Source organism: Astatotilapia calliptera, chromosome 10 (assembly GCF_900246225.1).
Source record: "Astatotilapia calliptera chromosome 10, fAstCal1.2, whole genome shotgun sequence".
Classification (NCBI taxonomy): Eukaryota; Metazoa; Chordata; class Actinopteri; order Cichliformes; family Cichlidae; genus Astatotilapia; species Astatotilapia calliptera.
Window position 1 is genome coordinate 8358555 of NC_039311.1, and position 14897 is coordinate 8373451.

The 14897-nt window shown below is 37.5% G+C and overlaps 1 protein-coding gene across 1 annotated transcript in view; it reads right to left on the bottom strand.

Annotated features, from left to right (window-relative positions):
• Positions 1-1755: 1755 nt before the first annotated feature.
• ar (androgen receptor) overlaps positions 1756-14897 on the bottom strand; it is a 30426-nt gene continuing 17284 nt past the window's right edge. Inside the window, exons 4-8 of the mRNA XM_026183295.1 lie at positions 14217-14489; positions 9941-10085; positions 6319-6449; positions 6060-6211; positions 1756-5559 (exon numbers count right to left, since the gene is read on the bottom strand). Coding sequence (XP_026039080.1) covers positions 5401-5559; positions 6060-6211; positions 6319-6449; positions 9941-10085; positions 14217-14489 — 860 coding nt within the window. The 3' untranslated portion in view covers positions 1756-5400. The remainder of the gene's footprint in view (positions 5560-6059; positions 6212-6318; positions 6450-9940; positions 10086-14216; positions 14490-14897) is intronic.

Sequence of the window (14897 nt, forward strand, 5' to 3'; positions counted from 1 at the left end):
ACTGTTGTTGTGTAGCTTGAATGTTTAGATGTGTTTGAAGCCTGGGCTTTTGACTTCACTGGAATTGTAAATGTACTTGCTTATAACTTAAAACCATGTTTAATATGAGCATCCACTATTATAACAGTATGTGTATATATGTAGTACAGTATGTAGTATATGTACAAAAACACAGCAACAAGCAAAATAGGTTCTTAGTCTTTTAGGAGAGACTTAGTAAAGTCATATAATTGTTTGTCTAGACTTTGATAGAATAAAATGTTCGAAATTTCTGCCTTTACACCAACAACACTAACATTCAGAGCAAATCACAGACGGAAAATAAAATGAAAGGTGAATAGAATGAATATTAGCAACTTGTTCAACCATCAGAAGCTATCTCTGTGTATGCTTAGAACCCCCACCAACCCACCCACACACACTCAAAAGCTAAATTTTCTTTTTAAAGAAGTGAAAAGTTCTTTAAATGCTCAATTAAAATACATATTCAGTAGCAATAAAGTGGGCCCCAATCCTCAGCCCATATAAAATGTTGGTGAAGCATCTCCCCTTGTGGCGCTGAATTCCTAAAGTGACCACACAGCGCTATCTGACTACTACCATTATCTTTTTTTGTAAACCCTCAACCATCCCCTGAAGAGCATAACTGGTCATGTGGCTCTTCTTCCTGTGGAACTAACAAATTCTGGGAATGAAAGAGCACAGTGGGTCTTACCATTATGCACTATGCGGTTATCTGTCAAAGGCACTTTTGCATTGTATTTATGTTGCCGTCCACTCCTCCCTCCGCATTCCAGTGTACACTGCCAGCCATCCCTCCCTACCCCATACCTTGATCCCTCTGCAGTGGATTGGATGGTTGAACTGCATCGAGCATCAATGGAAATTCCCATTCTGATTTCATGCCAATTTATTTAGCCTTGAGCTTCGGTTAATTGCAGCCAAGCGCATGACTCTCAAACGGAGGAGTGCACACAAGAACAAAAGAATGTGTGTTGTGACTGAAAAATCAGCGCTAACGTTTTCCACTCTTGCATTTGGAATTAATTTGTCTGTGTTTTAATGAAGCGCTTATCACTAGATCTGCTCACTGATATCATGGAATTTCATTTAAAGTACATTTAAAGGAGTCTTATGCTTTTAATTATTTTCTGTCTCATATATATGTAGTCATAATGACAAATGTTTATATTAAAAATAACATTATTTAAAAAAATAATTTCAAATAATAAATAATAATCTTGGGTTTTGCGTAAGTAATCTTGACTCCTTTAAACACCCTGCTTCAGTTTTTTTTTTTTCTACTCTTGTCTCAGTCAGACGCCAACAAGAAGGGATGTCTTAATATTGGCTAAAGGTGGCTCAAAAGGAGGGTAAACTAAAGAACTGCACCAAATCCAACTAACTGATTTCAAAATGATATCTTCTGGATATTATTTTGAATTGTGAACTGTGTTGTGATGTCACTCCAGCATAAATTAAAGGACTACTTGAAAAAAGTTGGATTTTGGCCCAAAAGTCTTTTTCATTTTATTTTGCCCCATTGTCTTTCTTTAATGCAGGTTTTTGTAAGTTTAAAATAGAATTTAAAAAAAGAGTAAAACGTGAACCTTTCTTACCCAAATAGTCATCACAAGCACTTTTATTAAATTATTATTATTTTTTAGTTAAAGACAAATCTGTTTTTGAATTTCAAGGCTCCAATAGAGCGTAGTAAAAAGACAAGAGTTTAAATTCCAAGAAAACATATACCACTTTCAGAGTCAGAAATATTTTAATTGCCTTTAAAAGATGACACCTTTGAAAAACACACATTTTGAAAAAACAGAGATCACAAAAGATATAAATCATACAATAAACAACTTTGAAAGTCAAGTGTTTGGACACAAAAACAGACATCAAACTGATCAATATATACAGTTACTGTCGCATGTACAAAGAACCCTGTTAATATGCAGTACACTGGGCACATATCAGCTATTTCAGCAAAATACAAACGCCATGACCTTCTTTGAGTAAATCAGTATCAAAATTTTACAGACGCATCTATGTCTTATTAATGCACTGTTGTGTTGGCTGTGCCCGCTGTGAAATGTGTAGAAAAGCTAAACCAGCATAAAACAACAATATTTAGAACCACAGTTAATTGAATGAGTTCTTAACTGCTGCAGCAGTCTTACATATGTAATATATTTTTCTGTAGACAACATGCTTACTGAAAATTCAGTTTTCTGAAAGGTGTCTTGTTTGCATCATGACGGAAATTGGTTTCTCTGCAACTTCCAAAGGGCCAAATCACCTTTAGTCTAAACCCATAGCTGTCCACTGTATTCTCTTTCCTCCCCTAGTTACTCCGCATAGCAAGTAGTGTACAAGAAGACAAGTTAAAAAAGCATGAATATGTTTATTTGTGCAGATGAAGTTGGATGCTCTACAGGGTTTCACTATAGCTTAGGAATGAATAGGCTACAAAGGAGCTGTGAAACTGACTGTGACAGACAGTCGATCACTGTGTACTGAACAACAATTACACCACCAACCAATATACGATAAACAGGTAATACACGGATGTCTGTGCGTCACTTTCTGTAAAGCAAAAAGTTATCCATACAACTACACAAACACATAATACATGCATCCACAATCTTCTAATGGAATGTGGACTCGTTAAGTGCTGAGTTATAAAACATTATCAAATGAATGAATTGTCAAAAGGTGCAGAAAAGACCACAGAAGTTACTTTTGCTGTAAGCACAGAGCAGCTTGATTGTGAGAAGGCAGGATGTGCTACAGTTGAGTCTCAATTACATCAATCAGTTGCATCATATAAGCCATGTTGTAGGCACAGAATGCCTTGCGTTTGAACACTTGAACAGACGTCTTTAATGAAATGTAGATGTGTATAATTGCATCCATTTCTGCAAATGAATGCTTTTCGGCTGTTGATTGACTGCGATCGGTTATCTTCAAGGCATTCCACAGATTTTTTTCCTTAATTTTAATCTCTGAGGTTTGGCAGTGCCTGTCAAGGATTCTTACATTCCACATCCGAGGGCCTTCCAGTTTTTGTCTTGAAAAAAATTGAATTTTTTTTCTGTCATTTGAAATTTGTTGCTCTGTAAAACATTACTGCTGCAATCTAAGATCTCTGGCACCCCGAATCTAATTCAGTATTTGCCTGTATTTGCTGCCATCCTTTTTTGCTTGCATCCCTACAAGACGTTCAGTCCTTGCTCTAGAAACTGACAGCCACAGCGCGAAGCAGTCAGCACAGTGTTGTCGTGCAGACGAAGTAAGAGCTGTGCATTCTACATGCAGCCCTGTCTGTTACAGCTGATGACATTATGTTAGCTTTCTTCTCATGACTCACTTCCCAGAGGCTTCTAATTGGTCACATCTTTGTTTTAGCTTTAAAAATAAGAGCGCTTGTAGCCACATTCAACTTTTAAAATAATGTACATGGCAATGCCAAACATCAGTACTTTTTAAAGGCACTATATTTACACAGTTCTGCATGCACAAAACGAGACAATGTATCTGTTGTAACATTAGTTGCATAATGAATTAATATTTTCATGACCAAATCATATTGTTCCATTTGATAGAAAAGTCACTAAAGAAAAGAGGTTCATTTTACGCTGACTGTGGGTAAGGAAACATCTTAACAGACGGTCTTTTTTTAACTTACAAAAAAGCAAAAAGCAAAACAAAGATATCCAGTCTGCATATTTGCTGTTGTAAAGAGCGGTGGGTTCTGCGTGGTGGTCTGCAAGCCAAACAAGGTCAATGTGCTGCTTAAGATGTCTAAATATTAAAGTATTAAAGTACAAAGTGAGCAGATGATGTTTCATTTAAAATGTTTTTTTCATGACTTTGCTGAAATTTCACACTACGCTATGCTTCACAACAATCACAGTACTGATCATGTTCGAGTGCTGGACAATAAAATTCACAGAAGGCTTGAAATGAATGTGAATCTTTCACCTTGTCTTTAACATGTTCTTGTCTCTTTCTGAAAACATACATCACACGTCAGAAACACTTTAACAATGGGTCAAATGAGCAGAATATACAGCTATGAGGGATTGTATTGTGGTGTCAGAGGCTTCAAATAAATCACTACTGTACTGGATTTATAATTTTTGTAATTTGTTTCTTTATACTTATTGAGGCATAACTAGAATATGGACACTTATATATAAGATTTACACTAATCAGTGCACAAAAAGTGAGATTTTTGTCAGTTCTTGTAGAAGTTTAGGCCTATGACTGTTCACTGGACTGGAATTTAGGCACCAAAGAAAACATCAATGAATCGAGGTAATTGATATGGAATTTGAATTTTTGTGATTTATATCGACAGAATTCTTATATATGAGATTTTGGTCATATCGCACAGCCCTAATATCACATCAATATGTTACCGGGTGTTGCAAATCATTCAAGGGAATTCACATTAAACAGAAATTCACATTATCTACTTACATTCAGACTTCCACTAGAACCTCATTGATAGATTTGAAACAGAAATTCAAAATTCCTCCACAAATAGCAAGCATAAACTGACAAATGGCGACACGCAGGCAGTCGGTCTGCATTTATAAACCAGACCGCAGTTATTTGGAAACATTCACCAGTCTGATAGAGAATGAAGTCAGTAAAAGTCAGACTGCAAGTGTTTAGAGACTGGTTGCCTCTCACTAGGTGTGCAGCTGTTTTGTGATCGCAAAAGTGGTTGTCCAGAGGTTGACACCCTTAACCTCTGGATAGTTGGTTGCCACAACTACTTGCAATCAACTGCTAAATGTGAAAAAAAAAATGTAATCATTGGACAAGTATTAAGTAGCAAAGAGGTTGACGTCCTAATTTTACTACTGTGGCATGAAGGATGTGGGTTTTTTTGTGACTGAGCCATACGGGAATCTCACTTTCACAAACATGAAATGAATAGGTGAACTGCAAGGCAGCAGCTAAAATACTTTGGTAATCCGAATATTATTTACGATTTGTGATTTCTTTGTCCGTTATACATAACGATGTCACAAAGGTTTAGGTGATCATGTTTTACAGACTTAACTGCAAATGTAAAGCTGAATCTCTCCTCCATCAGAAAACACAAACAATCCTCTTATGATCTCATGAACCACAAAGCTGTCATAAAAAGACAGCTCTTCAGGTAAAAGCTTTAATAGTTTTGAAGAAACAATCTCAATTATGGCTAAAAAGGCAAAAACCCCCAACCCCAAACGTAAAACGCCTTGAGCAATAAAAATGTGATTACAAGGCAGGGATAAAAGCAGTCAGATTGAAGATGTGGGGAAACAGTTTAAAGCCTTAGTTAAAGTTTACGGAGGCTGCAAGATGAGTCATTTTCTGATTTTTTAAAAAAAAAATCTCCTTCTACTTATGAAACAAGATTGGTTTAGCCAAACCTGCCAAGATCTTTGGTACATGTACTGAGATTATTTCTCCAATCATCTCTGGAAAGCTGACCTTGGTGTGAAGTGACTGAGCCTGGACAAAAAGGTCAAAGGTAAACTGATGGAGCTTCTTTACGGTCTGAAACAGAGGAGAAAAGAAAAAATCATAATGTGGATGAAATTTACTACACATAGTATTTGGACAACAGCTTGGGGCACATGAGTCAGACATACACACAGTTAACGCTCTGGCATAAAAATGTGAGGATATGAATCATAGTAAACTCATCCATTAGGCCTTTTCCTGCCTCGAAGACCACTTCTGAGATTTTGACTTCTGAGTAATCAGATTCTTTTCCAATACTAGCATGAAGGATGTTTTTTGTTATGGGCTATTAAAGTACTCCGTCCTATGTGATTTAACTGGATGTGTTTCCAACAAATGTTTTAGTGTAATATAATTACAGCTCCTTCTTTACACTGTTTTTCCATTTTTTTTTCTCTCAAATTTGCAAAAGTGCATCCATGTTCCATGCATCCACAAGTGAGGCTTTTTAGAAACGTTTACAAAAGTATGAATGTATCTTTTTGGAATAAGGATTTTTGTTTTTAGCCTGAAGAAACATCTCACCAACTCACCATCTGGAGAGAGTCCATGAGTCGTGTGAGCTGGTAGAACCTCTGAGATGTGTTCGTAGTCGTTTGAAAGTTGATGAGGCGGTCGAGTTCGTTGATGTAGGTGAGACGCAATTCGTCAAAGTACTTCTGACTCTTCAGACCCTCAACGGGAACTGGTGAAAATAGAAAGAAAAAAATCATGTTCATTTCTGACTGTACTCACTCCTCTGTATGTCCACTTCTTTATGTTTTCATTTTTGGCACGCAGAAGAGTACTTACTAATGCTAAAGAGGAGCAAGGCCTTCATGCAGAGAAACTCTTCCTGGGTGATCTGCAACATCTCAAACTCCTGAGAGAGATGCCTCATCCGTATGCAGTGCTCGTACATGGTGGAAACGTGCATTCTGTGTCTGCAAACGTTAGAGAAAAAAAAGGTCAGGATGAGGGGATGTAACCTAACGGGAATGTTCAAATCGCAAGAGGTGAAGGAGAAATTGCTTTACACCTTGGACATTTCTCCAGTAATCAGTAACTACTGAAGAGGAAAGAATGTCAGAGGTTAAATCCATTTCCATCCGGCACACTGTCTTTGAATCACATTATAACAATACAGATTTGTGCTGTGTCATCTTTGACATTAGTGCTGAGGACGTTAAAAACACACAAAACTCTTTTACACCAAAATCCAGTCATCCAGCCTAAGCTCAAAGTTCATGATGAGAGCTGATTGGGAATTTAATGTTCGTGCCTGAATGATGGGCAAAGAAGACATTTGTTATCAAACTTTGCCATCTCTTCTAACACGAAATCAATTTGTCACTTATTATGAAGCCGGCAAAAGACAGTTTGGAACATATTCACATTTTTTATTCTGAGAAAATAAAGGTAGAATGAAGCAAATTTTGGGAATTAGAATACAGATGTCAAGGGGAGAAAAAAAAAACTCAAATTGAAAAAAAAAATGGCATGAGATAGAGAAATGAAATGGAGCTGAATTTCCACCTTCTCACAAGAAATAAATGCAGAGTTTCCAATATGTGCCGGTATATATGAATAATAGTCACCAGGAAGCGTATAATCCAATTATATTGGACTTTCTGGAAAAGCTAACGATGAGTTATGTGCCAAGGTAAAAATAAATTGTAGGTTAGAGCAAGTTTTTTCCCCAGATTCATGATGATAGTCTGGATACTGAAAAGAAAATGACTGCTCTTTAATTCTATCTCGATAGCATCGCAGTTGATAGGCTGTCTCATGTTGAAGTGGTAATGCTGTTTTATTATATCCATGAAATTAAGCCTGATAAATGTACATCTGATGTGACTGTGGTGTCTTAATTCTCCAATTATGTTGACTGTAATAGGGTTTTTACCCTCTCTAAAGGACAGCCTGCTCGGCAGGAGTAGGAGTGGTAAGCGGCTAATTTCAAAGGTAACAAGGAGTACTTGAGTGCAGTAACACTGCTGCTCACATTTCTTTCACTTAGTTTAAATTATCCACATTTCTGACTTTTATGGTTTCCACCAGCCCCAAATCTGTCCTTAAAAGTTGAGCTCCTGGTTCACCACACCTTGAAAAACAACTGACAAAGTGGTCACAATCACGTTTCAGTGACTTAGCAGGATTTGAATTTTGGACGTAGATGGCTGTACTTTTTGAAAAGTCACATTAGTTCTGGATGCTGTTGAATGTTGCTTTGATTTATATTTTATTACCCCCAAATAATACCTGTCTGTGTAGCTACTTCACAGGCATTCAGCTCATTTAATCCAGTCATTTGATCCAGTTTTTGGCAATGCTTTTCCATTCTTTAATCCGTGCACTCTTTTATACTTAAAAGTACATATGTCTTTTTTTATTTTAGGAAAGAGCTAAACTTATTTGAGGTTATTACAATTAAAACATTTCTTTTTTAAGGGTCATGATCTCATCCTCTTCCAACTCTATCAAACTTCCAATCCTTGGAGTAACCCTTTAATAGAACTTACCTAGAGTACTATCTTTTCAACATTTCATACTTTAAAAAAAAGAGGTTGTGTTCAAGAAGATGCTGCCTTTACCTACAATTTTAACAATTTTAAATATGAACCTACTAAGTGAAAATGCCAGTCATTTAGCCTTTTAAAAACTGTTCATACTCACAAGTATTTTCAGTCACTATGGAAACTTGATACAGTAAAATATCCTCATCATTTATGAGCATAAAACCTGATTTTGGTATTGTATTCTTGCATCACATTAAGTTAACATTTTTCAAATTTACATCCACTGGCTACTTTATTAGGTGCACCTCACTGGTGTCAGGTTAGGGCCCTTTTGCCTTCAGAACTATTAATTCTTCATGGTAAGGTGCTGGAAACATTCCTTGGATATTTTGGTCCACATTAACCTGGTAGCATCACGCAGCTGCTGCAGATACTTCGGTTGCACACCCATGATACAAATCTCATACAAATCTCCTGTTTCACCATATCTCATATTAGTTCTACTGTATTGAGATCTGGTGATTGTGGTGGCCATTTGAGCACAGCAAACGTCTTATCATGTTCAAGAAATCAGCGTGAGATGATCAGAGGTTTGTGACATGGTGCGATAAAAAGCAGCCATCAGCCATCACCAACACTAGGCTGCAATGTTTGAGGCAGGATTGATCCATGCTTTCATGCTGTTTACACCAAATTCTGATCCTACCATCCAAATGTTACAGCAGATATCGAGACTCATCAGACCACACAGCATTATTCCAGTTATCTGTTGTCCAATTTTGGTGAGTCCATGCAAATTTCAGCCTCAGTTTCTTGTACTTAGCTGAAAGGAGTGGCACTCAGGTATCCAGTGCTCATCTGAACACACAATATGTCCAACTTGGGCTAGACAGATGTATTGTGTGTTTAGAAATACTCTTCTGTATACCTTGGTTCTAACAAGTGGTTATGAATGATTTTCTCTTCTTATAAGCTTAAAGCAGTCTGAGTCATTTTACATTCTGACCTCTGACATCAACATTCACCCAGAATAGCCACTCACTGGATATTTCACGTTTTCTGAACTCAGTAAATCCTATTGTAGAGATGGCTGTGCAGGAAAATCTCAGTAGATCAGCAGTTTTTGAAACACTTCAAAAAACACGCCAATTTAAAGTTACTTAAATCATCTTTCTTCCCCTTTCTAAAGCTCAAAATCTGGCAGATTGTCTTAGCTGTAATTGTAACACATAAACGTAATGAGTTGTTGAAACTGAACAGGTATACTGTGCATAATAAAGTGGCTGGTGTATGCAGATTGCACATTTCTTTCAGGCTGTAACAAATTTGCACTGGTGCTGCACATGTTTAAAACTACTGTGTAAAAGGATCCTGTACATCACCTGCTTACACTGTTTGAACCAGACAACAACTGATATGTGTTATCTACTCCCAGCAGACTGTGTCAGTCAGCATTTGATGGAGCTAAATAAGAATTCATTTCTTGTAAACATTAGTATTCCCCACTAACTCTCACACAGACATCACCATTGTTGTTGCCGTCTGAAATATTCAGATCGGATTCATCTGCACTCTGCGGGGTTACGAGAGTCTGAATGCTAAAAATTTTTCCTTACTTTAATTTCACAGCAACAAAAGAACACCTAAGGAGAAAATTGGATGAACACACTCTTTTAAAAAGCCTGAAACTATTTATGCTTTACATTTTTAACTCTGGATATGTTTTTCTGTTTGTCTGTGAACGGGAAAGAAAATGAAAGGAAGAAGGGAAGATAAAGTGATGAAGGCAAATGAGAGCAGCTGCTTGCTCGCTGGTGGTGATCTCTAAATATAATGAGGAGCGCAGCATGTCAGTGACCCACTAATGGAATCCTTTCAGAGGATTATTGAATTCTAGAATTCAGAGCTGGACATACTCATTGAACACAAGGTCTGGGGCAAAGTATAGCATCCTGCCACTGGCATTCTTATAGGACCTCCATCCCAAGGCACACACCATCACCCCCATCCATGACTGCTGAATGATAGTCATCTGGTCATCCACATGGAGATTTCTGAAACCTGGGGACATACACACACACAATCACAATCAAAAATGAAATAATCTAATCTCTATCAAAGCACTTATTGTATGATTACGTGAGTTTGAAGATTGTGCCAGGGCTCAGCATTTTTATATACACTTTTTTAAATTATTTTTTAGGGAAACTTTCAGACTTTATTTCATCAGGTAGTAGAGAACAAACTGAAGAGCAGAGAAAGAGCAAAGGGAGTGACATGAAGGGAACTGTTCAAATGGGCAGAAACCGGCAGCCTTTCACTTGTTCGACCAATTGAGCTATAGAGTTGCCATAGCCACAGCTTTATGTGACTGTTCTAGTGACCGCCTTGGGTTGAAAAACAAGACTTAAAAGAGGATGAACAATGAAACGAGCAAAAGAAATGATTCTGTACAAGTAATTTCCTACCATATAGGACTTGTACATCTTAATTAGGTAAAATCACATCCAATTTTGATATTGTTGTGGTTTAAAGTTAGAGGAGTAAGCAATCTGACTGACACACGTCCCAGAAAACAGAGTTTAGTCCATTGCTGTTTGGTAATCTTCACCGCTGCTAAACTGACTAAATGAGCTGGACTTCGAGAGTATGTCAGTGTTGCCATTTTTATCTGGCAAATTATATGACTTTGCTATGACGTACAGACCCGTTGACCAATAAGTTTTGTTAGTTTTTGTCAACTACCTTTTTTTTCTTCAGAAAATAAGACAACAACTAAATAAAAAAATAATAAAAAATAATCCGCGAGGACAAAAACTATGATGCAATGTAAATACGTGACAATACGTAAAAACGAGGTGAAAATATTCTGGAAGGAGACGAGATCCATTCAGAAGTAATCGCTCATGTAGCTCCCATACTTCCTATTTGTTTCCTGTCAAAATGTGACAAAATATATCAATTGTAGCAGCCCTTGGGATCAAGAACGCCATTTATTTCCTCAGCACACACGGCTCATTCTCTGGACATCATTGAGCACCGTGAAAACTCAGTCCTCTTGCCAAGGGTGCAAACTCCTGTGAACACTTAAACAGTTGGCCCGTTTCTCATGGGGTGCTGCTAGCTTGAGTGACACACATGTCTAAGGTAGACTTTATATAGCTTTTTGCTGTGCACGACCGACTGCTCTATACAGGTCGTGCCTCTGAGCGCATCTGTCATTAATGCTACTGCGCATAAAGTTCTGACAACCCCAGTAATGATGATTTATAGTACAGACCAGCAGTTCATGACATCAATGAAGAAGGAAAGAGTAGACATATGGACACATTTGACATTTGATGTCAGGTAAAAGAAGATGCTTTGTATTTCGTGTGGAGCAACTCCGAACCAACTTTAGGTTGGAGGTTCTATGATCTTATGATATTTAGTCGACTAAAACTAAAAGCATTTATCTGCTTAAATAACTAAATAAAAATTTGCTCTCAAAATTAACTCTGACCTCCATAAAGTTTTCATATCAGTTTTGGCTAGCAAGACCCCTCCCTCTTGTCCAAACGGGGAGGCTTCAGAATTCAGAGAGCAGTAGGTGATGTCATGATTGCTACATCTGTCTTTTATACTAAGTCATTGATAATGACACAGGACACAGGACTTTATAATCTTTTAAAATACTGGATACGCATGTGGCTGGGAATTAGAATGGGAGAGAAAAGAAGGTCAGTAGATCGATGCCCACAACCAAGGTTATTATAGTAAACTAAACTACTACTAACTCAAATTAGATGTGAAAAAACTTTTTGTTAACAACAATAAAAACTAGGCTTTTAAACTTAAATGATTTAGTGAACCTGGAATATTATTTACTGATTTTCCTAAATCTTGCTTCTGACACGTTCTCCATTCAATAGAGACAAGAAAATCCACTCTGGAAACTAACTGAAACTAAGTCTCTCTAAAACCTCAGAACAACCTTTGTCCAGGACGAATGCAGACAGTTTGAACTTAAAACAGTAATAGAAATGGTGGAGAAATGGGAGAAAGAGGAGAAAAGAAATTAGTGAACCGTTAGTGAATACCCTCCCTCTTGTCTCTCCAGCTGCTCAGAATGGAAGGCATCCAGCCCTCTCCAAGGACAGAATGGGGGAAATAAAAAACATGAATGAATGAATGGGTGAAAGAATGAATAGGCTGTGGCTAGGGACTTCCCCAGCAACAAATCTTAAAGTCTATCAAAATTCCCCCCAAACACCAAACAACAAACTTTTGTGTTGTCTTTGATTCATAATTAAGTATAACGTGTCACCAAATCTATTTTTAATCTGATGCAAAAAAAAAACAAAAACAAAAAAAACCCACTTGGCTGTGTGGCTGGAGTACACAACTTTAATTCAGCGATCAGAAACTAAAACATTTCTGCTTGGTCAAGTGACATCTGTTTGAAAACTCTCTGTGAGTGTAGACTATAGAACCAGAGAGTGAGGAACAAATTGTGCTTGTTTTGAACTTGAATGTTATTTGTCTGTGCCAATAATTGTGTTTGTATAGATTGCAAAATGCTCATGCTTGTTCTGAACGTCACCAGACTATTTGCGTGATTCGCTTGCCATACCTGCACCAGAACTGCCTCTCGGGTCATCTGGCACATGGCCTGATGTTCCAAAGAGCAGGTCAAAAACCTTTAGTGAGGCAGCTTTTAGATTTTATGCTTCACACCAGTGGGACAGCCTGCCCATGAGGTCTGAAATTATCAAATGCATTTTCCAATTCTTTTCATTCCAATCAATCCAGCTTTTTTATTAGAATGTCTAGTTTCTTAATTATTCTTTTAAAATCTTTTTTCACGTACTGGTTTTGAGATCTCATTATCAGTTTGTTAGTCTTCTGTATAACATTTTGAATGTCATCAGTACCTGAATGAGAAGTCATATGGTAACTACTGCAGAATGGTGCACACACAAGAGCATCTATCTAACAACCTACAGGCAAAACTACTAAATCTTCACATAGCTGCAAAATCTCAGTCATTAAACAATGTCTGCTGCACATGTTTGAATTTCCTCATTGTTGTGTTTTAATATGGGGCAAATTATTAAAACAACCTTTTTCAAACATTTTATTATGGGTAGGAGGAGAAGAATAGTTTTCTGTGACTGGAAAATAACTGATTTCTTTTTCCATTTAGGTTTTTTTTTTTGGTGGGATGAATCATCAAGCTCTACCACCACAGTCCGTCTGGGTTTTGTGTCCAGGTGTATGAGCACAGTGACACCTCTTTTCTCCTGTTACATTTTTCCTATCAGACAAAAGAAAAAAGGCCACAGGTTGCAGCTCAAAAATCTATCACTAGAGCTGTTCCGCTTCATTGTCTTACAGGTTGGATGGTTCTTACGAGACCGAATCATATTTAGAATTTGAAGAAAAAAGAATAATTTATCTTCGCGTGTTTTTTCTCTCTCATCTTAACAACTGATCAAATAATACTTGTATGTGATGAGAGGCTTGTAGTTACAAAGCCATAGTAATCTTCACCTCACTCTTCAGTTCCTCTGAGCTCTTTGGAGCATTTTGGCATTCTTTCGCTCATTGTATTGGTTTCATTCACTCTCTTTGCTCTCATCAGCAGGCAGCTGTTTTTTAGTGAAAAAGCTCTCATAAACCCACAGAACCTTACATTGCCAGCACCAAATCACATACAGACAGTGACGAGCCAGTTTCATGCTGGTTAATGACAGTGAAACAAAATCACCAGCCAATTACGCAAAGGTGCGAAGTCCAGGTTTTGTGTTTGGGCAATAACTTTTTGGATAGTTAAGTTTGCGTAAGCACAAAAGTTCAATTTACATTATGAAGCTGTTTCTGTGACATACAGTTGGATGAACACAGTGAAAGAGAGTGGCTAGACAGTTTTGTCAGGAGTTTGTAGAGGCCATAACAAAGCTGAGAGCAGATGTACATGTATTTCTTAAACACAATTACTAATGCTGCTCTGTGCCTGCCGATTGCTTAAACGAGTAACAGTTTTAACTTTTAATTTAAAAGTGGCAGCCTCTGTTCGAGACTGGGCAAAGACACAAAGACAGGCTATCCGGTGTACTAATCTCTTAAAGATCAAACTGGATCCATCTGCTAATGATAACTCAAAAGCAAAAAAAGATAATCTTATCACCTCTGCTGCAACCACTGTCCTACCTGGCAATCCTTTTGCCCATTTGACCACTTTGACAAGTTGTCTCTCTCCCAGTTCGTTGAGGCTGGTGAGCAGGGTGGCAGCGGAGTCCGGCTGGCCATAGTCATGGCCTGCATTCACAACCTCTGGCTCAATGGACTCCAGGATGTTGAGGAAGACCAGGTGGGAGTTCAGTTGCACACCAGATTTAGGAGAGACATGTGGATCCACTGGATCCTGAGCACCATGCTCTTCTTCTGGGCTTTTTTGTTGTCCAATCTTCTTCAGCTTACGTGCTATAAACAAAAAAATGATTTCATGTCTGTAAAGGTAACAGTTCTCATCAAGTTCAGGTTTGACAGATTTTTTTAAGTTATCAATCCAAATCTACATCTGGACCAATACAAGGAGAAGGTTTCTTCTTATCCTGTAGCAGCCATTCTGCCTAAATGATATATGCAGAATAAAATTGTGTTATTATTAACAGCAGCTGGCTGATGCCATAAAAAAATTTCAGTTATCATTCTGATAGCTTGATTTCAATGAAAATTAATCAAATCAATCCATTACATCCCCACACGCCATCTGGAACATATGGCTCTTTTTTATATGTAATATTATAGGAAACCAGAAAAAAAGCATTAACAGACCATACAAGTACTGCTGAAATACTGCATTCCTCTTTCCAAATAATATGTCATAAA